At 45.6% G+C, this 25,362-nt stretch overlaps 1 protein-coding gene across 4 annotated transcripts in view; it reads right to left on the reverse strand.

Annotated features, from left to right (window-relative positions):
- Window positions 1-1,151: 1,151 nt before the first annotated feature.
- The window catches only part of opa1 (OPA1 mitochondrial dynamin like GTPase), a 38,308-nt gene continuing 14,097 nt past the window's right edge, over window positions 1,152-25,362 (reverse strand). For all 4 annotated transcript variants that reach the window (XM_018757381.2, XM_018757379.2, XM_018757380.2 and 1 more), the window contains 18 exons: window positions 25,154-25,225; window positions 24,628-24,727; window positions 24,202-24,332; window positions 23,798-23,870; window positions 23,633-23,705; window positions 23,277-23,392; window positions 21,519-21,583; window positions 21,293-21,369; window positions 19,689-19,854; window positions 19,273-19,425; window positions 18,707-18,815; window positions 18,518-18,597; window positions 17,670-17,810; window positions 16,698-16,814; window positions 16,156-16,249; window positions 15,406-15,516; window positions 3,569-3,641; window positions 1,152-3,151 (listed from right to left, as the gene is read on the reverse strand). In XM_018757381.2, the coding sequence (XP_018612897.2) occupies window positions 3,577-3,641; window positions 15,406-15,516; window positions 16,156-16,249; window positions 16,698-16,814; window positions 17,670-17,810; window positions 18,518-18,597; window positions 18,707-18,815; window positions 19,273-19,425; window positions 19,689-19,854; window positions 21,293-21,369; window positions 21,519-21,583; window positions 23,277-23,392; window positions 23,633-23,705; window positions 23,798-23,870; window positions 24,202-24,332; window positions 24,628-24,727; window positions 25,154-25,225 (1,743 nt within the window). In that variant the 3' untranslated portion in view covers window positions 1,152-3,151; window positions 3,569-3,576. The remainder of the gene's footprint in view (window positions 3,152-3,568; window positions 3,642-15,405; window positions 15,517-16,155; window positions 16,250-16,697; window positions 16,815-17,669; window positions 17,811-18,517; window positions 18,598-18,706; window positions 18,816-19,272; window positions 19,426-19,688; window positions 19,855-21,292; window positions 21,370-21,518; window positions 21,584-23,276; window positions 23,393-23,632; window positions 23,706-23,797; window positions 23,871-24,201; window positions 24,333-24,627; window positions 24,728-25,153; window positions 25,226-25,362) is intronic.

The following is a 25,362-nucleotide window of genomic DNA, read 5'->3' on the forward strand; positions in this document are numbered from 1 at the left end:
TTACACCCCTTGTGGAGCGCAGGCTCCGACCCCAAAGTTGAAGACCTCTAGCCCCAGCGTTATCAATCAGGCAGGCGCCCCAAACGGCCGCGGGGGCCTGGTTCTGCTAGCTGTGGCTATCTTAGTGATCCTGGTGATGGAACTGATGGTTTCTCAGAGAATTCGTAATTCTTGGGAGCCTCAATAATGAGGCGCAGTACAGCTAAAAAATGGTTTCTCTTAGTTCTGTAAAATCTCACCGGGTATGTGCACCTATAGATCTCTTCGGTGTCTTGTTACACTCCCCAAAACTCACTTACCTACTCGCATCCAAAGAGCCTCCATGGTCTCCTGTACATCTCTTTTAAGTGGAATTCACCAGCAAAAGAGGTACTTCCTTCTAGAAATTTCCACAGCAGCCTGCATCATAGACAAAAAAAAAAAAGAAAATGAGATAAAATGGGGTAAAGCAATAAAAGACATAAGCGAACAATATAACAAAGAATAATTAAATAAAATAATAATAATAATAATAATAATAATAATAATATACTAAAAAGTAAGTAATAACAAAATAGTAGAAGTATACTCCGCCATTGAGCTTTTTGGGCTAAGGCTGCTGTACACCTTCTACGATACCCACTGACACACAGATACGTGGCTGAGCTGTTTACTGACTTACCTAGCGGTCAAAGCTCCTGGTTGCGCTGTAGCAGGGTCAGAGGTCAGCTGTTTACTACACCACCTGGGGGTTATATTAGTTAAAGCACCTGTCTCGTAAACAGGAAATCCCGCGTTTCGGTTCCAGCGGTGACTTTTTGCTGCGAACACTTCAATCGTCTGACACCAGAATCCATGGTTTTGTGTCCGGGGACAGCAGTGCCCCTGCACTCAAAAAGACCCAGGTTTGAATCCCAATTCCTACATTAGTACAATTCAATAAGCTACTTACCCTGAACTGACACGGTTAAAATGACCCAGCTGTATAAAGAGGTAAGTAATCTACTTTGGAAAAAAGCATCCGGTAAAGTGACAAATGGAAAAAGTGGCCCTCACAATGTGAAAAGGATGTTGCATTTAGCTCTCTTAGACACGTACCCATCTAACCCTGTAAAAATAATGTAAGGAATGAAAGCAGCAGCAGCACTAATAGGTGTAGAAGGCATGTGGAATGAGGCACCAGGAAACTCAAGAGAAGTCAGCGCATTTTATGAGTTCAGTGAGAGCCATCAGTACAAAAGAGACATGACACACAGAGCTCTGCACCACGCATACACAATGTGCACACACCTGTACAGTTTGCACAATGCTCAAACACTGGTACAAGGTGACAGTGGTGCCACGAGAACGGTGTGCAAGACATGGCGGGGGAGGTCACATAAAAGAGGGGGAAAAAAAAAATGCCTTAAGAAAATCTCCCTTTTCTTGACTCATGAAAAATGACATTTTATTAATGAGCCTTTTTCCAGACCTTAGACAGAATCGGATTCAATAAATATTTGTACGTGATGACGAACATCATGCAAGGCCTTACGAAAAACAACCAACTTTTGCATTAAGAGAGAAGGAAGAAATAAACCTGTGGAACAGCAGTGCTTCAGCATTCAGAATTCCTCCCTATTCCACAAATGGGCCCCTCAGTAAAAGCCCAGCAATAATGTTCAGCGGCTGAAATTCACTTCCTGTCAATTTTAAAAACAATTAACCTGATGTTTCCATTAGCCTGTCTTTCACTAACTGACAGTAACGGTCACTACCCAGCTAAACCCCACCTTGGTATTACTAACTAGAGGTATTAACCCTAACCCAAGTGATCGGCGGGGAGGTGTGATCGTCGCTCTTTTCACAAACAAGAGAACCACACAGATGGCTGAGACTTGTTAGGAGAAGGGGAATCTATATAGAGAGAGAGTGTGTGTGTGTGTGTGTGTGTGTGTGTGCACGCGCGCTGATGGCGGGGGGCCAAGCGTTTTAAAAGAAAGCAATATAAGGATTTACGGCACTGTCCTCTGGTTTGGACAGGCAGGAGGGTGTGGAGGGAGGACTCAGCATTTGCAGTTACCGTGATATTACCATACCCCTTGTGGTGTTTACACCCCGTCGGGCCGAGTGGCGATGCAAGCACAGGTGTTTTAAAGGAAACCTGAGTCGCGGGGGTAGGGCAAGCAGGGTCTTTGGCCGTCTGTGACGGGGCGTCGGTCGCAAACCTTGAGAAAAACAAACACATGCAGAGAATCTGAAACGCCGCGGCCACCTGCCGCACCCGTCCAGCCCGCGGAACTCGGCGAACGCGCCGTTCGCCTGTCGGCGCCGTAGTTAATCAAAGACGCCACTTTCGCGCCCAACGTTCAAAACACGAACACACAACTCCGCTATCTGAATAGCTGTGCACTAGATGACATCGACATTACATTTCAAACCAGTGCTGTACAGAGGTGTTTTCTTGGTTTAAGACATTTACATCTGAAATAAACCCCATTCACATATGTACAGAGAATCACCAATCAAGAGACTCATTTTGCACTTACACATATAATGATGTTTAATGGCTGTACACACAGAAGAGGGAGGAAACCGAATACTGACTCAAGTTCTGTTGCTCTTCAAGCGGAGCTCGTGCGAGTGCCGGTCGCACACGAGGTCCAGCTTTACACCTCGGGCCAGGGGGCCGCTTGCTGCCCCAGCCGCATCATCCATCACACACGCGATGCACGCTAAGGGCACGTTCTCCCTCACACAACGGGAAGACAAACATAGCCCTGGAGAAATGTTCGCTGGGAAGGTGATACTTTGCCTTTTCCTGAGCCCTAAAGTGATGCCAGCTTCTGAGATGCAGAACTAAAGAGAGTTCAAGTGACACACCGAGCACTTTTAATAAATAAATGGGCGAACTGCGATCAGAAACCCGCTCTGAATTGAGCACACACAACAAAGAAACACCGATAAACTGCAGCAAAGTACACGGTTTCCACTCGTCTCCTTTGAATACAGCGAAGCTCTTTTTTAAATGGTAAACCGATCCCTTACTGGATTCACTCTCACTAAGCTAAGCCACAAACGTTAAAATCGGATGGGGGCCGGGGTGAAGAAGCAGGCAGTCATTTACAGAGGAAGGCTCTCCTTTGCTCAGTGCGTTTTCCAGTGGTTTCCGTGCGGTTTGTGCCCCAGGGGTCTGAAAAGGACAAGAGAACCGGTGTCAGTGAAAGGCTTTTCTCAGCTGTACACATCTCACCGTGGCACAGAAATATTTCATGCAAAGAAAATGTGTTCTATACTATTGGAGTAAAATAAATTTCTATACATTACACTTATTTATTTAAACGACACTTTTCTCCAATGGGACCTTCAATGTTAAGCGTCATACACCGATTTATCCATTTATACATCTGGGTAATTTTTACTGGATTAATTCAGGCCAAGTACTTTGATCCAGGTTGCTACAGCAGGAACTGGGATTCAAACCTGGGTCCTTTGAGTGCAAGGCAGCAGCTCTAACCGCTACGCCACCTGCTGCCCCCATATATTAAGTTTGGTTTGTTTTTTTTTTTTTTCGTATTTCGCTCCTCTTTCCTTATGCACAATACAGTACCTGCTGCACTATTTCTCCTTGTGCAGAGCTTCTATAAAGGCTTCAAGCTTTTCCTGAATTTCTCTGACCTTTTCTGCAAAGATAAATGGATAATGGATCAGTGTACAAAATGCTCAGACAATGTTCAGCATCATCTCTCAACGGCGACAACTCTGACCACTTTTCACCAAACTGGGCCACATTTTAAATTTTTATTTATTCACTTATTTTTACATTTTCAGCAGTGTAAAAGCAGTGAAAAGAGAAACATGGATGACAAGGGAATGAGTGTTACACAAAAATCTTTAAGCAAGATCTTTAAATAGTTTTTAGGGTTTTACATTGGAGGTCACGATAGTATGGATCCAATACTTGATGTCATTATGAAATACAACCGGGGTTTCTCTCGACTAAACTTACTCCGATCACTAAGAAATTTTGCTGTTACAGAATAAACAGATAATTTTGTCCTATCCTGAGGGATGCCACAGAAACCAAGTAGTATGTCTTTAAATAAGAAAGAAAAGTCATTACACTAGTGATCACTGATGAACCCATAAAGGTCTCTCCAGAGGGTTTGCATTTATAAACATTTCCAATAGGGATGTAAAACGATTTCTAAGCAGGTGGGGCGCAAAGAGCGGCTTGTCTGGGTTATTTACAGCACTTGCCCGTCTCCTACAGTCTGCCTAAGACGATCTCAAGAGCGACCAGCGCGGTGCGTGAAGGTAAACTGTGCTTTTACCAATTTTTCTTGCTGGAGTAACAGACCTGTCCAGGTCCATTGTCCTCCTCGCCACGTTTCAGTGATACACAGAGGTCTCAACAGATGGCTCCCGCCAACATTTGCAAACCCCTGAAAGGTGCAGCACTTTGATGCTGTAAGGAGATCTAATAATGAAAGGCTGGTGTGAGTTTCCACTCGGGCTCGCGCTGCAGGGGCTACATGACGTGTGCGCACATTGCATCAAAGCCCCCTGACAGAGTCCTGTCCCTCCGAGCAGCAATACGTGTAGAGAGAAAAGACACTACATTAGAGACATGAACCCCCCAAAAATTAAGGGTATCACCTTAAGACGTACACGTTCTTTTGTAATTCGGCAGAAGTAACGTTCAAGACTTGCTGGAAGAGGAGCTTGGTCCTCCCCCACACACCCACCGCTCTGTGCCCTTTGTACACACTGTCTGAGATGAAATCCCCCCCGTAATACTAATGAACTCATGTATTCTCACACGATCGAACATTAACCTACAGGTTTTTCTAAATCGCAAATTAAACAAGGCCGCGTCCAAATCCCTGTGACAAAGCGGCCATTCAGCAGGCAGCTGCAGCCCTGCGGTCGGCCTGTGCTGAGACTCGCGCTTCTTCCAGCATCTCGGTACACCGCTCCGTCCAAACGTGCAAGAGAAGACGGGGCAGAAAATGTGCTTTCTTCACACTTTTCTGTTCAGGTAATAACATATTTTTATACAACTGCACTTCTCACAGGCTGCTTCTTTGGAATCTTGGAGTCCAAAACACACCTAAGAAAGGCAATGAAGATTCAGACTTTACACAAGAGGTTTTGGCCACATACTCTGAAACTAACAAGCCATTTAACATGTAAAGAAATTCACTTTGACAGCTTATAATGTGGTTTCCAAGAATCCAGCAATGAGATAAAAATTCTCACCCTTCCAGAGGTAACTCATTACCTTGCGCTACCTCAATTCACCCTCCTCTACCCTGTGTAAATAATCTTATTTACTAGCTTCTGTATTTATTTATGTAACTTATGTCTTCCACCACTGCATGTATGTATGTACATGCCACAGATATGTATTCAGATATGTCATATACTGTAAATATATACACACACACACACACATATATATAATGGGCTGATGTATCTGAGTGGAATTTCCTTCTGGGATCAATAAAGTTTCATTCATTCATGGGGAAACACCACACATTCCACTCAATACAGTGAAACATGTTACTGTACAGGCAAAGTGGTGTCTTCTTCCACTGTCTAATGTTAAAGGCTTCACCCAGCCGCTGTACTTGGCCGACAAGGCAGTAAGGACAATGGTGAGGAGCACGAGACGGGAGAGGCTCCAATACATCTCGCTCCCCATGCTTGGCGGGGGCTGAAAGAAGCTCACGCTCCTTTGATACTCTGTTAACATATCAGTGCACAAAGGAGAGGGGGACAGATTACAGCACCTAATGAAGGCATTAGGCAGGAGTGGGCACTTTGACACGGCAGGTGCAGAGGTGAAATAGAATCTGGCCCCCGCACAAAGCCCCGGCTTGGTCACTGCGCAACGAGCGCTCGCTCCTGGGTCTAACACGACTGTCAATAGCCAAATTGCAAAGACACATCCCCCCCCACCCCGATCGGACATAGATTTATTTCTATTATATACTGTACTATTTATTAGTTCCATGGATATTCATCAGAGGAAGGTTCAAAAGTAATCACTCCCTTACACGTAAATTGTTGCAGCACCCTCAACTGCAATGACTGCAACAGTACATATAGTAAAGTTACAGAATAAAACAAGAATTTGACCAGTCCCAAAACGGACACTAAATTAAAACTCTAAAAAGCTACAAAAGCGTTAATTCACCCAGATGGCCATCGTGGGCAATGGCAACAGAAGCAGTTTCTCTTTAATCGGCCGCTGTATAATGCGTTGGGACTGGATTCGGGTACAGCGAAGCGTTGTCGATACCGCTGCTGAAGGAAAGGGAGCTGGATGATGGTCTGAAAAAACACACCTTGGCAAACTACTACTGACTAAAGCATTTTGGAAGAATAAAATGTAAAAGAAGCTGAAAACCTGATGATAGTAGAGATGAAGATACTAACAAGTGACTAAAACTACACAAAGTTAGATTTCAATAACATGGAGGAAGTTGCACGACACTCTGAAGTCAGATTACACTAATGAGTCATGATATAATGTGCAAAAGAATAACTCGTACCCTGTAAATTAAGACTTTTACTGAGACTCGGAAAAGGATCGACACCTGTGCTCTCCAAACTGCACCATAAAAATCATACGATCAAAACAAATGATGTTAAGACCAATTTCAACTATGATGCTACGACACTAAGTAAGATTTAAAGACTGTACAGGGTGGTCTTCCGGGAAAAAAGGCCCACAAACTGCTTTAATCATTTAAATATCTATTCCACACAGTTCTTCCATTGTCCACCACCATCTGTTTTTAAAGGGGGGGATGCAAGACAACAGCACAGAAGAAACAGATCTTTCTTTATGGGAGCGAAAAAAAGAAACGCAACAGAGTCACTCTTCCCCGCACAGCGGCGCAAAGCAGGATCTAAACTCCATTTAGGGCCTGTTTACCTAAAAGATGAGCCGCTGGACACATCAATTCATAGGCCTCCTTTATTTCGTCATGAATATTCCTATAATCCCCTGGCTCCTATCCCAGCAACTCCTTTGAAAAGCATTGCGCGGGCCTGCTCCCATTCAGGCGCCCCCCACAATCCCCTCATTGAGGCTGCTCTCTGCTGATCTCCAAATGAAATGATATCTCTTTCCCTGCCGCTTTCTTGCCTCGCAGCTCTGTGCCTCTGTGCCACAGAAGGCGCGAAAGCCTTTAATTGACCTGTAATTAGACTGTGAAACTGTGGCTGCCGACAGGGACGGAAGGGGGCCGGTGGTCCCGGCGTGCAGGGAGGGCTCTGAGGTGTCTCAGACCATTGAGAGGGATGAGGAAGAAAGAAGAAAAGGGAACTTAATCCGTTTAATAAAGGATGAAACAAGTAGAAATCAGGAGCGGTGCTGAAGGGTGCCGACACGGCAGCTCCCCAGCACGTCACGAGCGGACCTGCAAACCTTTCTTTTTCCAGTCGATGCAAAAGTGGACTCCTATGGTCACTTTCAAGCAGGACAGCACCGCTAACAAGTCGTCCAGGTCTGATAGTAAAGAGCGATGCCTGATTCTACTGATGTCAGCTCACATTTATCTATTAAGATTACAGCACGCTTTCCTCCAAAGCGACTTGCAAAGTTAAGCTACCTACACGGATTTACTAATCTAGACAGCCGGGTTATTTTTACTGGGGGAATTCAAGGTGAGTACCCTGCACATGGGTTAGTACGGAAGGAGGTGGAATTTGAATGCACAGGGGTTTCAACTGTCTGATAACGGTTCTAACAGTACTGATCACTACTACGCCACCTGCTGCCGCAATTCTGCAAACATCCACCTGTAGCTGCACGCGTGCTGGCCGGGCTGAGCTGGACCATGGCGTACTGCTCCGTCTCTCTCGAGTTTTAAGGTGCCGGGACGCAGTGGCTGAAACGAAAACTAATACAAGCATCCCACCACGGCCCCCATATCTTCTACACCACTGTCACTTCCTAGCGGGGCTCAACTGTAGCCCACGGAGGGCTAACACTGCACTGCTTCATATTGTACCCCAAATTTCAAACATGACCTGCCCAAATAGTAATTTATCACGCAAATGTTACACGTACTTACATTAGGCATGGGGACACAAATGGGCTCCATAATTAATTTCACAAAAAAATCTGATCAGATCTACTGCTAAATGTGCTTTCAAATTTGTCATTTCATTATTAGATGGTAACAAGGAATTAAGAGCACTAGCTAGGGAAAACACATATGGCTCTCTTCAGAGCTGCTCTCTGCCCTGGACACCGCGTTACACAGCAAGACAGAAAGCCACAAGGCTTTAATGTGCCTCTTCTTTCAGAGGAAGAGGAAAAACACCAAACATATTGCTCATAGAGCAGCAGCAGCAGCCATGCCTGCTATGAGTGATTACCACCAATGGGACTGCCCCGTCCCCTCCATGAGCCCACTAACAGACGGGCTGGGTGCATGGACAGCACACGGGCTCAAAGCTGGATGCCAAGACGGACCCACGTGACCCCCTACAGGGGTCGCGGCTGGGAGCCGGCTGGCGTACAGCTGGGGAGCACCTCTCCAGCGGCGGAAGCTGCATCCTATTCCACTGTCATGTAACACTATAAACAGCTATTTGTCAGGGGGCCGGCCTGACATGTGCTTTTAACACCGACGTTAGCAGACTGCAGTAGGGGTCGGGACGGGGGGAGAGGGCAGAGGAGTGAGTCCCGCCCACAGTCATCTCTCATCTGGTGAGCAGCATGTGTGGTAGGCACGAGAAAAAGCAAAGTAAGTGCCACAAATGGAATACAACAGTGCTTGTGATTTGGAAAAGCACATTTTTTTCTCTCTTTTTTGCAAGTGCAACTAAATCACAGATATCCTGTCGATTTTATGGCGCCTGGCTTTACGAAATTAAGTCAACTCTGTTAGGTTGCCAGACTCCCGGAAGTCATCAGTCAAACCCAAACTTTAAGCTGGGCTTTGGGAAACACATGGAGAGCCCCTTCAGCTGGCATTCAGAAGCACCCTTACCATTTACAGTCAACATAACTGTCTAATCAATGCTTGACAATAGATACAGCAAACTGTCAGAAAGACATAGGAGTTTGTGTGGTAACGTGTGGAAGGCCTCTGTGATTTACATTCACATTACATTTATTTAGCAGACGCTTTTTTCCAAAGCGACTTCCAACAAACTCTATGTAGCGTTATGAGCCCACACACCTTATTCACCAAGGTGACTCATACTGCTAGATACACTACTTACACTAGGTCACTCATCCATACATCAGTGGGACACGCTCTCTCTGTGTCACTCACACAGTAGCGGTGAACCTGAACAGCATGTCTTTGGGCTGTTGGAGGAAACCCACGCAGGCAAGGGAGAACATGCAAATTCCACACAGAATGAGCGTGGACTGAACCCATGTCCTCTTGCACCACCCAGGCGCTGTGAGACAGCAGCGCTACTCGCTGTGCCACCGTGCCGCCATTTGTTACGAAAGTGCTCAGGCGCTGTGAAGATCGGGGGGCGGGGGGGGCATCTTGCAGCTCTGGGACAGAGGTGATGGATTGCCGGAACACATAACTCATTAATCTTTCTCGCAATCTTCAGTGTTTTCAAAACTTTATCGAGACCGTATGACAGCTCACACCACGCTTCCTGCGGCATGTTTGGATAAATGCTGCGGCAGCAATTTCTACCACTAACGCATAAAGCCGACCAAAGTGGGATAAAGCATTGGATAATCCTTACAGTGTCTTTCTACAAGTAGATTCAAGGCGGGTCTGTTCTTCGTTCCCACTCACATGTAACAAAAAGCACCTGTTTTCATACAAACACAGATAAAGTAAGACTTAGACACGCCACATAAATCAGAAATAATCAGAGAGCGGCACTGACACAGAATGGATCGAAAAGAGAAAGGAAAACCAAATTAGCACTAACACTGGGTGCCATGAACTTCAACCTTTATTTAAACAACATTCAGGTTCTCAGGTTGCCAGCAGTGAACATGATTACCACATCTTGTCCAGTTCTGTAATAATAATTCCAAAGGCAGGGTAAAAGAGCTTATCCTTGAGAAAGACGAAGCTCTTGAGTACAGTCTCTTTAGGAAAAGCATGAAAGGGTTTCCTGAAGACACGAAACAGTGGCAGAGAACATTCCACAGTGAGAGCACAGACAATGAGAGAACAACTACTCACCTCCACAGACAGTGGCGGGCCTTACTGCCCTTTATTAGCCAGGTCAACTAACACAGAACATTACATCTAAGGAGTCAAAGAATTAAGGCAAGCAGTTGGGATCTGGGGCTTGAAGTGACAATCTGCAGGTCTTTATCAGCAGTCTGCCTGATCCAAACGCTCTCCTACACTACAATGCCCAGGAAGGGTGGGACATCATTATACTCAGACTCCCACAAGTTTATTTTTCTCCTATTTCTTTGTTTTGGGTGTATTTTGTTTTCCTCTCCTCAACCGCCAGCTGGCTCACTTATGTAGTGTTTGCAGACCAATATCTTAGCTTTTCGGTTTCACCACTTCAGCACCACTTGTGCTCAACTGGTCAGTGCTTTAAATCACCGTTGAACACGACCTGTCCTCATGACTGCAGTCTAACAGAGAAGGCCCCCCAACTGGCAGCCTCAACACCCGATGGCAGGATGTTTGCTGAGGGTGGCGCAGACGTCTCACATCGGCAGTCACAGGGTGGCTGGGTGCAGGGGGTCAGGTAAAGATTAATGGCACGAGAGCTATCTTTCCTGTGCGCCGTGCCGGCAGGAGAGATCCGAAATGCTGGTGGAGTCTCGCGGCAGAGCGCTCCCTATTTGAACTTTGAACCCTCATCGTTTTCAGCCCACCCCACCTACGCGTGCAGGACAGCCGCGCCTGGCTCTGCCAGACATAAACTGTTGACTTGACGGCTCTAGGGGCCGGGGGGAGTCGTGGGAGGGCTTGCTCTGATAGAAACCAGCATCCCCCTTTTATCGGGAGACGTGCTGCCGCGAGCCGCTGGAGGTGTCGCCCTCCGGTAAACAGTTTACACTGGAGGAGGAAGGGAGGCCGTGGGCTCACATCCTGCAGATGAAATGAAAGGACTTTGGGAGAGGCAGCGGTCACAGTTTCAAACCGACACATGGCTGTGGTGTGTGTGCTCCACGGGAACACTCAGGAGATAAACATGAAAGGAGAAAAAATTACAGCACTGGTACTGATGATTCAAACTGCAACAGCAACAGATATGTAGAGTGCATACCCAACTATCTGGCTTTAAATTACATTTCAAAGAACTTACTTGATTCTTAGGTGCATGCATGGCTCAGTGGATTTTTCGCAGATGTTTTGACATCAACTAAGATGCCGTCATGAAGGGAGAGAAAGTGAGAAAGAAGTTGGCTGTTCCGCCTCCATCTCTGGCAACCAAACTAAGAAGGATTTAACATACAGTACAAGTCAAAAGTTTGAGTACAACTGGGCAACCTGAATACTAACTGCAGAGGATCCACAAGTGTCACACATCTCTGAGAAGACTCAATTCCTCATCAAACTTTGTCACCATGAAACTAATTAACCTAGGTTCCAGCATGTGTACTCAAACTTGTGACTGATAGTGTATTCATCATTTAAAAGCAACTGAATCCAAAGTTAGTTTTCACTGTTCTATTTTATGCTGTTGGAAATTTACCAAAATAGTTCTGCTGGCCAAAAGATCCACCTGGAGTAAGACAACCAGTCCGTCCCCTGAAGGCAACTGTTACTCAGCGCTGAGGTTCAACCCCACCCATGCTCCACCTTCCACAGCGTGCCTGCCGTTTGGGTGCACCGCTACTCGTGAGTCAGAGTATTTCCTTGTCTGAACAGCCAGGAGGCTTGGCTAGACTGGCCAAGCTCCATGCCACCAGCAACAGCACTCCCCCCAAACAATCATTTCACCAACAACGAGAGACTCGCATTTTCATAACACCACCAAGGCATCGCTGCACCAAGAGTCTTACGCAATACGTATGCTGGGGGGACAAAAACAACTCATGGAATTTTGTACATTTAACACTGGATCCCTGCCCCCCAACTGCTGGGTGGCCGTGGTTCCGGAGACTGACATGGGAGCCTAATCGTGGAATAAGGAACTCTCATGCATTACTTCGACCCCACCGAACACACACTTACACCCAGAGAAAATCTCCAAAAATACAGCACTTCCTGGCTGTGAATTGCCCCAGTGTTCCTTCTTGCTACGGAAACAAACTCCACATCATGGTGGCACAACAAGACCCAGGCAAAAGGCTTTGGCGCAGCTTGAGAAAAGAGCGCAACCTGAAAGGCACTGGAAAACGCTCAATAACAAAGCCATAATCCATAATTAGCAGTCAACCGTGACTGCTTAGGCTTGGAACCAGGGAGAAGCGGAGCATGGCAAACAGTGAGCACACACTGCAAATGGCTCCAATGTACAAAACAAACAGGGAGCGTTATTTATGGTGGTTTCATGGAATGCGAGATGCCTTCCCTCATCTTCACCTCCATCCATCTCTCCTCGACTTGCCGCCATGTGGCACTGCGCCGCCGTGAGGGGCGAGTCCGGGCGCGCTCTACCACCCGTCTGGCAGCCCCCATGTCCCGCCCTGGGAGGACACGGCTGGGGGCGGGTGGGGGGGAGCGCACCTGCCGCTGCGGCCGTGCGCCGACGCTGTGCTCCCCTCGGGGGGGGGAGGGGGGCTGGCGTGCCGCTGCAGACGCTGCCTAATCCCACATGAAAAGGGCCGCGCGCCGGCAGCGCATTGCCACCTTGCGCAGGAAGGCTGCAAGGCCAGGCAGGCCCGGGAATTCCTGTGCTTTGAGCCGGGGGGCAGCAGGAAGCCCGCCGCCCTCCAGACGGGGCGAGAGCCCTTCCCACGCTGAACCCTCCACAGGGGAGAGGAAGTGAAGTAAGCCGCTCAAATGAGGCCTGACGGTGCATGTGCTCCTGTTGACTTTGGCAGAGGCAGGATGCGATCAAAGGGCCTGCGGATGTGAGTGAAGACGGCCCTCTGCCTGCCGCACACGACCGAGTGCCAGGACCGCAGTGCGGCCCAGTGCTGCAGCTGCCTTCTTTCACCGCTGTATTTTACCAGAGGTGAGGGCTTAAACAATGCACACACTTCTGTGCCGCTGAACATGAACATTATGTCAAATAAAAAAACCCCCACGTCACCCTCTATTTAATAAACTCACTGCTTAATAAATTAATAAGTGCATTTCCAGATCTGGTTAGAAACTCCAAGATGTTTTAGAAGAAATACAAGGAGACACTAATTAGTGAGAAAAATCAGCTATTTGGGAACAAAAATGTTACAGGAAACATATCGACTAACATTAAACTGCATTCATCAGTATTTGATCCCTTAATACATGCCTCCTAAACCCTGAACAGACACTGCAAAAATTACCATATAAACTGTACCATATAAAAACTGCTGCGTAAATCAATAAGTTGCTTTGGAAAAAAAAGTATCCGTTAAACAAAATACGTGTAAATGCAACCCGTAACGTCACATAAGTATAGCAACACGTTTGGCAGGTTCCACATTCTGTCCAAGCAGTGGTCAAACTGAATCTCTAAACTTGGCTCCCTGAGCTATGAGTCCGCGGCGGATCCAGTCATATCGAGTCAAAGTGCACCACATCAAATACACTTCTTCTACAATGTAAACATCGTGTCAAAAAAAAAAAAAACTACAAACTTCATTTATTTATTTTTAAATTTAGTTTTTTGCTGTTTAGAGGTGCCAGCACTGGTGCAACAAGAAACAAAGCCCCAGCACAATTTTACTAACAAGACCAGGTGAAATCTGTGTATAGGTTATAGGAATAAGTGACGCTGACAGTATGCACCTGTGACTATTTGAGCTCATCTGCATGGATGGGTGAGGAAAACTGTGCGTGTGTGTGTTTCCCAGGCTTTTTCTCAGGACAGGCTACCCACTCTTGGGTCGAGTTCCCTGTCAAACACAAACCCTGCGTCGCAAAGGTGGGCTTCCCCTGGGCTTGTTCTGTCATTAAAACCCTTGAACACGAAGCAGGACTCTGACACAATAAAGCAAGCAGCCCGCAGCCCCTCTTAGACGTCCTGTTATTATAAACATATACCCTCCATGGCGATAATGATGGGCTCCTGCCAGCAGCCGTGAGCTCCGTGTCTGTTGGCAGTCTCCACGACAGGCACTGAGACAGCAGCAGCCTGCCTGAGCTCGCCTGAGTAAACTTACTGTACAGAAATACCATGGTGGGGCACAAACACGGAGCCACTCCCTGGGGTCAGCGGTAGTGCTGATGCTCAGAGACCCACAGCAGAGCAACACACTCGACTCGGAAGCACAGCATGAGGAGTGTGTGAGCCCCAGGTCAGGGTTACAGGCCCCGTGTAAAAATGGAACCACACGCTGCAGGACTACAGTCGTTAAACAAAGAGTTATTAATATTCCACATTGGCGTGGGTTTCTCTCTGGATGCTCTGGTTTCCTCCCACAGTCCAAAGATGTGTGTCAGGTGAACTGGTGACTCTAAATTGCCCTTTGTGTGTGTAGACGATAGACTCTGGACAAGCTGCCGACAATGAACAATTAGTATTATTAAGGCAAACAAAAACTCTTTCAAAAGAACAATGTAAACACACAGACACTAATAAACCGTAACTTTCCCACTGCTAGAGTACATCACTATTTTTCATTCCTTTTGTTCATTCAAGTGGGCAGTAGAATCTAGATGTGCTGTTCTGGAAATATGAGTGTTTCGTTCTAGATCCTGCCCCACTCTCTGCGAATTCTTTTTGGCTGTTTTATCAGCTTGTGTTAGTTCTTTAAGTGTACATTTCTGGAACGACGTCTAAACCTGCATGCCCCCACCAGGGTGTTCTGTGATTAATGAAAGATCTTTCAGCGTAACGAACCCGTGTTCCTGAAGAACACGATAAATTCAGCTCAACTCCGATAATTTTGGCAAGCGCTCTTCTGACCTGTCCGATGCACTGTTTTGACCAACACTGACCTCTACTGGCACCAACCCCATCACTCGTACCAGGACACAGCATCAAAACCACCATTTAAGACTTGAAATGTGACCTTTAGACAAATGTTCCTATATCATCGACTTTAAAAAAGCTATGGTAACACATACGACATAATACGTCGTATGTGTTACCATAGCTTTTTTAATACATAATACGTCGTATTAAATTATATGTTAAATCATTCTGAAATGGTGTTACCCTCCAGTTATATCTGTTGCTGCTATTTGTTCCGCATTTTATTCTATTTATTTGGTGCTTTGGACTACTGTACAGTCTGTATTTCTATGTTGCATCACACTCTGGAAACTCCAGAAACCTGATATTGATATACTTGTAATGACAATGAAGGTGAATAGAATCTAAATGTGCTGTATAAATATCTCAGATAACTGCATCAGCATTGTGTGCAACACTCACTGAGGTCCTCGGCAAGCTGCACTCTCCTGCCCGTGATCAGCTGGACCTTCTTTTCATTGTCCTCGGCAAAATCCTCAAGAACCTCCTTGACGTTTTTCTCCAGGCGCCGCACTGAGGAGCCAGATGACAACGGTCAAGCAGTACCACTGGACACCTCATCAGACACCCGTTTACGGTCACAAACTGGGACTAGTAATCAATACGCAGCATCGAGGCTTTTGGTTTCATCAAGTCATTTTGTTTCAGTGCAAATCATTGCAAAATACTACGGTGTATGAAATAATAAAGTTGGTATACTTCCCAAATAAAAGTGAAAACAAGGGCAAAACCTTTTATACAGTTTAATAACTATTTGGGGGTTTCTTTTTAATCCAGTCACACAAAGGTCTTTTTGACAGAAACGAAAAAATGAGAGCAAACCATGTGTATGGAGTTTAACGTTTATAATGTGTTAATCTGTTCTTTTTGGTCCATTCAAGGCAGACGTGGTTCCTCCAACCCACTGAGGCATTACTGACACTGCTAATATTTCATTGCAAAAGGGCTTTGGGAAAAACATACAAAGCATGTAAATGTTTATAAACACCTTTTGCTGGTATTTTAAATACATCTGTCATAATGTTTTTATGGTGGAAGAGCAAATTGGGGTCTGAAGGTTTCAGTGTGCTGCAAGCATCTCAAGAGCGGAAGCCCAGCGGGTCACGGGTTCGAATCCTAGCCTGAGCCCGTCAACGATTCGCCTCGACCCACCTTCAGTGTTGGTGAGCTGCTGCCTCAGCGTGTTAGCCGTAATTCCCAGCATTCTCTGGATCCGCCAGAACAAGACCACATCGTTGCACTCCAGCTGCAAACAAAAACACGGCGGCACATTTATCGGCTGCTAACTGGCAGCAGATTAACACGGCGCTTCGTGCCTGGGCAGATTCGCGCCATCATTTCTTTGCATCAACAAAAACAGCAGCTGTCCAATTTCCTTAAACTGCTGCAGACTGAAAAAGGGCAGAAAAACTTACAATAGTACGATGTCTATGTCAGCTACAACATAAATAACATTACCACTCCATCATTCTGTACTGCCTCCATGAAAGGCTGGAGGAGGATTCAAACATCACTGCACTTCCTTGTGGACGCTACCCTTCACCTGTGATACAGTCAGGTTCCAGAGATAACAAAGTCTTGTTCATGGTTTATGAATGCTGGAGATGCAGAACTAAGCAGGAACACGAAGGTCCGCAACAGTGATGTTGTCAGATATGTGAAATATGACCTGGAGACAAGAGAATGGCACCAACCTCGGAGTCCACAAAGTGCCTCTGGTAGTAGTAGAAGCCTCTTCTGCACAGGTTGCAGTGGAACAGGGCTTTCTGCAGGAAGTGCCGCCGGTACAGCTGGTGCCACGTGTCCTTGATCTGCAACAGGGAATGAGGCTCTCAACAAACCACAGGTACAACTCTACATAGTACACTTGCAGCGCAAAGAAAGCATAACAATAATAATATTATGATAATTATTAGTTACAATAATAATAATAATAATAATAATAATAATAATAATAATAATATGAGACAGTAGACCATCATAAATTCACCACAACTTTGGGTGCAACAAAACTTACTTCAGGGTCACGTGCCATTGGTGTTAATGATTTTCTCAATAAATCCTTGTTTGCTGCTACCCTTTGCCCTCTGTCCCACCCATGTGCCCACCTCCAGTCTGCAGTCAGCCGCACACACATTTGTATATGCCATGATAAATCTCATCATTTAAGACACCGTATTTTTTAATGTGCGTTATGCATAACTTTATAACAGCATTAGATACAATATGTACTCAGTGACTTCTATATTCAAATGTTGTGTTTTTATACATCAGATATGAAAATAAAGTTTCATTTTGCTAAACAAGATCAATTCATGGTGTCTGATATCATTACTATTATAATTATCATTATTAATTTGTGTCTACCTGATACCTTTGTCAAAAGTAACTTGCAATGCTAGGTATACTACACTGAATTCCTCACAGTCACTAGAAACACATGTCTTTGGACCGTGGGAGGAAACAAGAGCACCTGGAGGAAGCCCATGAGAACACTGGGACAGCATGTAGACTCCACACAGACTGAATGAGGATAAGACCCCCCTCAAAGGTATGGCCCAGGTGCTGTGAGACACCAAAGCTACCTGCTGTGCCACCGCATCATGTACTGTATGGATCTGGTACAAAACCATTTAGGGTGATCTGATTTAAAAAGTGAGACTCACCAGGACGGGGTCCACCTCCACCCCTTTGGCCTCGAGGTTCTTGCGCACGGTGGTGACCTCATCATTTGCCAGGTATGCGGTATGGTCCTCGTGCAGCTTCAGGAGACGCTCCAGCTCATTTTTGGTTTCGTTTCGGATGTGCTGCAGGTATGAAAGAATTTGTACACACGTTGCACTTTACATTTCTTTTCCTTTATTTATCCACTTAGCTGACGCTTTTGTCCAAAGTAACTTACAACGTTAAAATACATACAATTATTTACCAATTTATACAGCTGAGTAATTTTTACTGGAGTAATTTAGGGTAAGTACCTCGATCAACAGTACTACAGCCGGAAGTGAGATTCAAACCTGCAACCTTCGGGTGCAAAGGCTGCAGCTCAAACTACTGCACTACCAGCTGTCCCACTATATTACCAACTATGTCTAACCGCTGTCCTAAGCTCCTAACAGTGATTTACCCATTCATTCAGCAGCACAATTCTTACTACATCACTTCAGTGCACTTACCTTTATTGAAGGTAACAAAGTAGGAGGTAGGATTCAAGCCCAACTCATTGTAATTAGCAGCTCTATTTACTACACTACCCAACACAATGTCTATAGAGAAATTTTATGGTCATAGCTTGCGTCTTTACTTTCATTCCATTCCAACAATTTTAAAACACAAAATATGCCATCCTGAAATGTTCTGGCATAACTTCTATAGAAAATGGAGAGACTTTATTAGAAAACACAGCACATGACACGCTTCAACACCACGACCCTTGAACCAGTCAGCAGACAAGAGTGCGAGAGAGCACGTGTGTGTGTGTGTGTGTGTGTTTGTGTGTGTGGAGCCTTCCCACCTGTTCTGAGGTGCGGTTCGTCCAGTTGAGCCACCTCTGTTTCCAGTCAGGACCCACCATGTCTGTGATGACCGAATCGGCTGGAGGGAGGCAGAGTGGGCAAGGACACATCAGTGAGACACACCACGCACCGCTAACACTGTCAAGTCGCAACCTGTGTGTGTGTGTGTGTGATATAATAACACCTACTGTCTTTAAGGCGAGCCTGGAGCGTCTCCTCCATAAACTGGATGGCGGCATCCCACTGGGGCTTGTCCGTAATGGAACGGTCCTCCAGGGCATTGTGCTGGATCACCCTCTAAAAGCACAGAGCACATACATATCCTTGTCTGCAGAACCAACCATCACCGTCTCACACACTCTGCTGAGAATGCCACACGAATTTGTGTGTTGCTTTCACCTGTTAGCTCTGCGTTGTCGTTAGAGATAGGATTATGCCTTCATCAAATCAAGTATTTTCCGTGTGAAACGGAGGCAGATAACTTTAAAGGCAACTTGTATGTCTGCCCATACAAGCAATCTGAAATGGTGGTTCTCAGTTTACAACTGACAGTTTTTCTGGAGCTGGAGGGTCTGACTGCCTTGGAATTTGGACAAATTAATGCCCAAACTAAGCCAAACTACATGTAAACACTGGAAAAGAAAAATCTGTGGACTGAGTTTGTATTTCCGTTTGTCTGCTGAGCAACATACAAACAAAGAGAAGCAAGGTTTCACGGAAGTGGGCCCAACATGTGGGTGAGAAGGCTGCTCACCAGGCTGTCCAAGGCACGCTCGTTCCACTTGTGGCGCTTGATGCTCTCATCCTTCACCGCCTCCTTCAACTTGTCAAAGATGTCATCCTGGTCCTTCCCCTTATACTCCGCCATGAAGCGTGCAAACTCCTCCTGCAGGGTCTCCCAGGCTACCTGTCAGGAAGACGCGAGACACAACCTTCACGCCAAAGCAGTCCAGCACTTGAGAGCCTGGACCACCACAGCAACGCAGCTGAAGCTTTTCATGAAACCCACAGAGATCTATTCTCTCTGTTAACCCTGATGGAGCTCCACAATGTGCTGATTTAAAATTCAAACAGCTCTGATTTAGGAAGAAATTCCTCTTTGGAAAGCCTTCACTTGGGCTATCAGGCCCAATCCTCAAAATTACAACAAAGTTCTGAAGAAGTCACTACCTCCAGGGCCTTGTGTGGTAGCTGCTTGTCTGTCCATTGCTTGAGCTTGATATCCACAGTGGTGTTGAAGGTTCCTGAATCCATGGTTTGGGCAGCTGGCAGGTAGATGTTCTCAATGACGTGGGTGGAGACACGCTCCCACAGCTTCTTCTGCAAGATGGATTCCCTGAGGAGGACCCAGCATGTAACAAAGGAGTGAACAACCTTGACAGGGTGTACATAAAAGGTAGACATAAGGACTGGGTACATTTACACTTACTCATTTGGCTGACACTTTTCTCTAAAGCAATGTAGAACTCAGAATAAACAAAAGTGGATCACCAACAGATGAAGAGCTTTAGATACAGACACACAACTGTCAATTGCCAATGGCACCGTTTTTGTCAGCACACGTTACACCAGTAGCTGCATACGGAATTGACAGGAAATATAAAGTCATCAAGACATGTTGTTATGCAAATTTATGGAGCTGTCAGGAGATCTGAAAGGATCTGAAAGAGATCTGCTTGGAGACCCTTCTCGGTTGCAGAAAAAGTTTCAGCAGCTCATGGGGGACAAAGGGAGTTTACTGCACCACGCTGGAGCCACAGCCGAAAACCTACAGACTTGTGAGAGTGACCACCAAGCACCCAGAGATGGAGGAGCACAGAGCTCTGCCTGGGGTGTAGGGCATGTTGAGTAAAAGTACAAAAAAAAAAAAAAGGAATGCAGTCATTTCACACGTGTTGATGAAAAACATAGTTCAGTGCTTCTAACTAGAACCACTGCAACAGACACAGACAGACCCCTGAAGCAACAGCACCAGAAACAGCGTTCCTCCGACCATGAAGTCCATCGGCAAACCTTTGTGCATGTTTACAGTGACAGAGCTCACACCACACGATAAAAGCCTGCAGCGTACCACACCCATTGTGGGCTTGCAGCAATGAGACCAACGCAAAGCCCTGCAGCAGAAGAGTGCTTCTCTCCCAGTGATCAGAGGGTGCATTTATCACAAGCGGGAGGCCATTTTTCACCGCTCTCCACTTCCCGCTATCAATATCGGCTGCCTCTGCGAGCCACCGGCAAACAGCGGCAGTCGGGGTGGCCCGCTTAAACAGCAAAGGGGGCCGTTCATCATCCCATCGATCCCGCGGCACCGGTGGACCTCGAAACAGATCCGACTCATCAGTCAACCCTTTGTACCGCGGTCGTGCTTCACAACACTTCTCACAAGGCGCTCAGCAGTTCCAGTACCGAGTACGCTGTGACACAGCTTTTGTGGAAGTCAAACAGTAACTGAAAGGGCAGGCAGTCATCCTGCCATCCCCTTTGATAACCTTCCACAAGTATAAAGCATTATTTTGAATGTGAAATATACCACCCGCAAAGCTACCAAGACTAAAGTGCTCATAATCACAGATGGGAGGGCACAGCTGGTGTTATTATGCTGTCACTCTGCCAGTATGAGCGCAGAGTAATAGCTCTGCACGAAAGTACTTTCTACAAAAGTTAACCTCCGATTCCTCCATTAAAAACCTGCTTACATAAACTACTTTGTATGCCAGCAGAGATGACAGGCATCTCTACTCGCTCACACAGCACAACAACATGACCGTACTTACCAGTGTTTTGGCGTCACTTGACTCAAGCTGATCACTTCATCCAATATTTCGTTTTTGGCTTTTTCAAAGAGTTCATTCTGGGGGAGCAAACAACGAAGAATAAGTACATTTTGGAAAGGAAAATGCTGAAAAACTTCCTTCAAATAAGGTAATTGTAAAAACTTTTTAAAACCTGTAGGTTCTGGACACGGTGGAGGCCCCAGATTCTCTGCCTAGAGAGACTTACCCTGTCGAGCTCTCGCAGGCGCGGATAATTGTTCTTCCACTCAGTCTCCAGGTTGAAGCGGGAGGCTGGAAATCGCAATTAAAACAAGGACAAAGAAAAACAATCAACATTTTATGAGCATTTGTATCTACACGCAGCCTGCTGCCCCATCAAAAACACTCATGGCTTTGGTCAGTGTGGAGCACTGCACCATGATAAAGTTACTTATTACCAGCACAACATGCGCCCAATGTCTCACATGAGCCACTGTGTTTCTTACAAACTATAATTTCATTTTCAGGAAGTTTGCATGGAGTGCTGTTGGACTAAACAAGCATGGAAACAATGACAGAGCATTTAAGATTAACAAATTCATTACAATGGATTTTAAAGGCGTTCATTTTTAAGCTTTATCGATGATGCAAATTTACAAAGCACTGTTAAGTGTTGAAGAAACTACAAATTTGCCCAGATGGAGCATCTAAAAAAAAAAAAAAAACTCCAAATCAGCCCTGAAAACCAGCACTTACACACAGATCAAACAAACTCTGTAGCTTATTTCACAAACGTGCGTAATTTAACGCAGAATCTGCTCGTCAGACTGTAGTTATGGTTACGTCTCACACGTGGGCCCAGTTCGCCGCGCTGCATCCCTACGCGTGCGCCCTAGGAAAAGCAGGTTAACAGACCGATGGCATGACAGCAGCCAAGCCTCCGGCACGGGATCAATCCCGCTCCGCCTGGCTCCCCCGCATCACTTCCCCAAACTGTGTCACCCAGAGGGATCCATTATCCCACGCGCCGCATCCCGCTCTGCTCCCAACACAATGGAGATTACAGTAATTGCTTCGTTATTCGCCTCCTCTCCACGTCTCCGGCCCTGGTTTGATGTGCTGGAAATCTATACACAACACAATGGGAAGGAAAGCCAGTGCTGACATGTAATAAATCTCCCTCTGTCTCTGTGCCTGCAGTCTAGCTGCCCCCTAATTGCCTGCAGGCCAGACAGCTGCATTCAGGAGGGATGATGGGCACAGAGGGGCACAGAGGGGTGAGCACAGGTTGGCTGGGGTGTACAGGGAGAGCTGAACGGGTCCAGACAGAGATTCGCCGTGCTATGAAAGACAAAGTTCAGGATTCAAGATAAACTGGCTGATGAAGACATCTAGGAGCGCCCCCCGTAGGCTTCGGCACAGTGAGGTCATTTTAACCGCTTAAACTGTTTCAACTTGAGTTGACGCACTTCTGGTAAATACATGTCATCACTGCCTATGGCCAAAAATGAGCCAAAATCACTCCAGGAGAGTATGCAAAACTGGTACATTCCTACCTCTAAACACTTAAAGCTAATACTGCAGTATAAGGTGGCACTACCAACTGCTAACGTGTGGGGTTTAAATACTTATGCAAAGAGCAATGTCACCGTAACATAATTAGGATTTGAATGTTTTGAAATATCACATAACAAAATTTCACTGCAACATTTGCAAAATAAGAGTTTCAAGTGCAGCCTATTTGTGTCAGCGTGTGCTTTTCATGCCAAAATCAACTTTTTATTTAATTTACGCATTACACACATAAAAGGATCACCCAGTCAGACCAAGCATAAAATGTTCATTTGTAATTAACTCATTCACACTAAAAATATATTCTCTGTGCAAACTACGCCAGTGAGGTAAAAGCACAAAACATCACCTTTTATTTCCAACATTTTACAATCGCAGTGGCCATTTCTTAACTTGAGTTCCAAATGCTGAGATCTTTGTCTGTGAAACAAACCTTTAAAGGCGTCCGCTTGCTGCTCCACTGACTCGCGCACCATCTTCCAGAAGCAGTCAGACACGGCCAGGCTCAGGTTCTTGGTGGTCACCTGATGTGCTTTCAGCATTCCCGTTCTGTGAGAAACAGAAAGAAGGTCAGCAAATTTCAACCTGAAGTCGGCAGCTTACCGCATAAGGATATGGCTTTGCAACCAAACATTTTGAATTTTGAAAACCATAAGGACACTGCTGTCAAATTCCTGAGGGACAAAACCTGTAGCCTACAAAGGAGAGTTTGGATTCACACAAATCCAACAAACTGTATCGATAAACACTGAAAGGTTATTTCACTGAATCAAACATCTGCAGACATACTTCAGTAGGTTGGAGCTCTGGAAAAATTCCTCTTCGTAATCTTTTATGGCTTCAATGCTTTCGTTGCTGCTTCCTGAAACAGACGAGAGTTTGAATTACTGGTGAAAAATGACGCCACATGATGCACTGCAATAACCAGTGCCAACCACAGAAACTTTGGCTTACCTTTCCCTGTCACCACAGCGAAGTATCCCAAAGCCTTCATGGGGAAGAGCTTTCCTTCCACTATTTGCTGAATCTGTAACAAACAAAATTCATCATATTTACTTCTCTTTAGGCGTCACACATCGTGCATTAAATACATCAAACGACTAAGAGGAGGTTTTAATAAATTCGGCACAGTAACAGTGGGACAGGTCATATTTTGAAAGCTTACAGATTTAACAGTGTTGGCAGAATTAAACATTCCTTCGGCCTTTATTGTATGAAAAGGGCTCAGTTTTCAGAAGTGACTAAGAGATGCCCCCTTGTGAACACTTGGAGTATTACATTACACAGGGCACACGCTTCAACGGAATCAGCCCCCGATGCTTCCGCAAGCCAGGAACAGAAGGGCTGTGATCTCTCACCCTGCTGGGGCTGGCCAGGTTCTTCTCAGCCAGGTCCACCTTGGTCAGGACAAATATGGTCCTCTTCCCTTGGGGGTCCATCTGACTGACCAGGTCTGTGACAATGCTGCGCTCAGCATCCACCGAGCCATCTGAAGTCGAGTTATACGTTTCAGAATATAACAAGTACGCACGAGTAGGGCAGCTGGTAGCACAGTGGGTAGAGTTGCAGTCTCTGGATCCAAAGGCTGCTGGTTGGAATTTCACATACTGCTGCAGTACTCTTGAGCAAGGTATGTACCTTAGGCTACTCCAGTGAAATTACCCACTTGTATAAATGGGTAAATAATTATCAACACCTTAACACTGTAAGTCGCTTTGGAGAAAAGCATCAGCTAAATGAATAAATATAATGCAGCAGACTGATCAACTGTTGAGCACCCGCACCTTGAATGCACAGGATGATGGCATTTGGGTTCTGCATGTAAGCCTTGCTGATGCTGAAGATGGTCTCCTTGGTGTCAGCGGCCATCCCAGTGGTTACAGTCTGCAAACAAGAAAGACACAAACACGTCATATCCATGCAGACTTCGAGACTTCATGAAGTCCACAAAGTGACATCTGCTCTCTGGATCCTCATCACTGCAGACTTGATAAGACAGCTTGCAAAGGCTGCGTGCTAAACCTAAGTTATTTAATATATATTCAGTTATTTTACTGTTTCCGTTTACATTTAAGATATACCCACTAACTGCCCGTCTCCTTAACATAATGTAATTTCTTCTTAATCATTTTCTTAATTTAACCTTACAACTGTTTAATGAAGAAGCCACTCTTGGGCTATATTTTTCAGACAATAACCTTAAATTTTCAAGTAATGTGAGTTCAGAAGGTACATACGGTAAATGAATGTACTATAGGTTACAGTATAAAGGTAAATATGAGGAATGTGTATAACAACAGCTGCACTCACACTGATCACTCCTGGCAAGTCCACAAGCACCATCCTCTGGATTCCTGGACCCTTCACGCTCAGGGAGATGGTCTGGATAAAACAGAAAACTCGAATCAGAATGTTAACTTTAAAGTAGAGCAAGAAGCAGGTAGAAGATTGATGATGAAAAGTCTTTCCAGTACACACAGTGCACAGGTACGCATTACTTCACGTCAACTTCCAGGTAC

This window comes from Scleropages formosus, chromosome 8 (assembly GCF_900964775.1).
Source record: "Scleropages formosus chromosome 8, fSclFor1.1, whole genome shotgun sequence".
In the NCBI taxonomy this organism is placed as follows: domain Eukaryota; kingdom Metazoa; phylum Chordata; class Actinopteri; order Osteoglossiformes; family Osteoglossidae; genus Scleropages; species Scleropages formosus.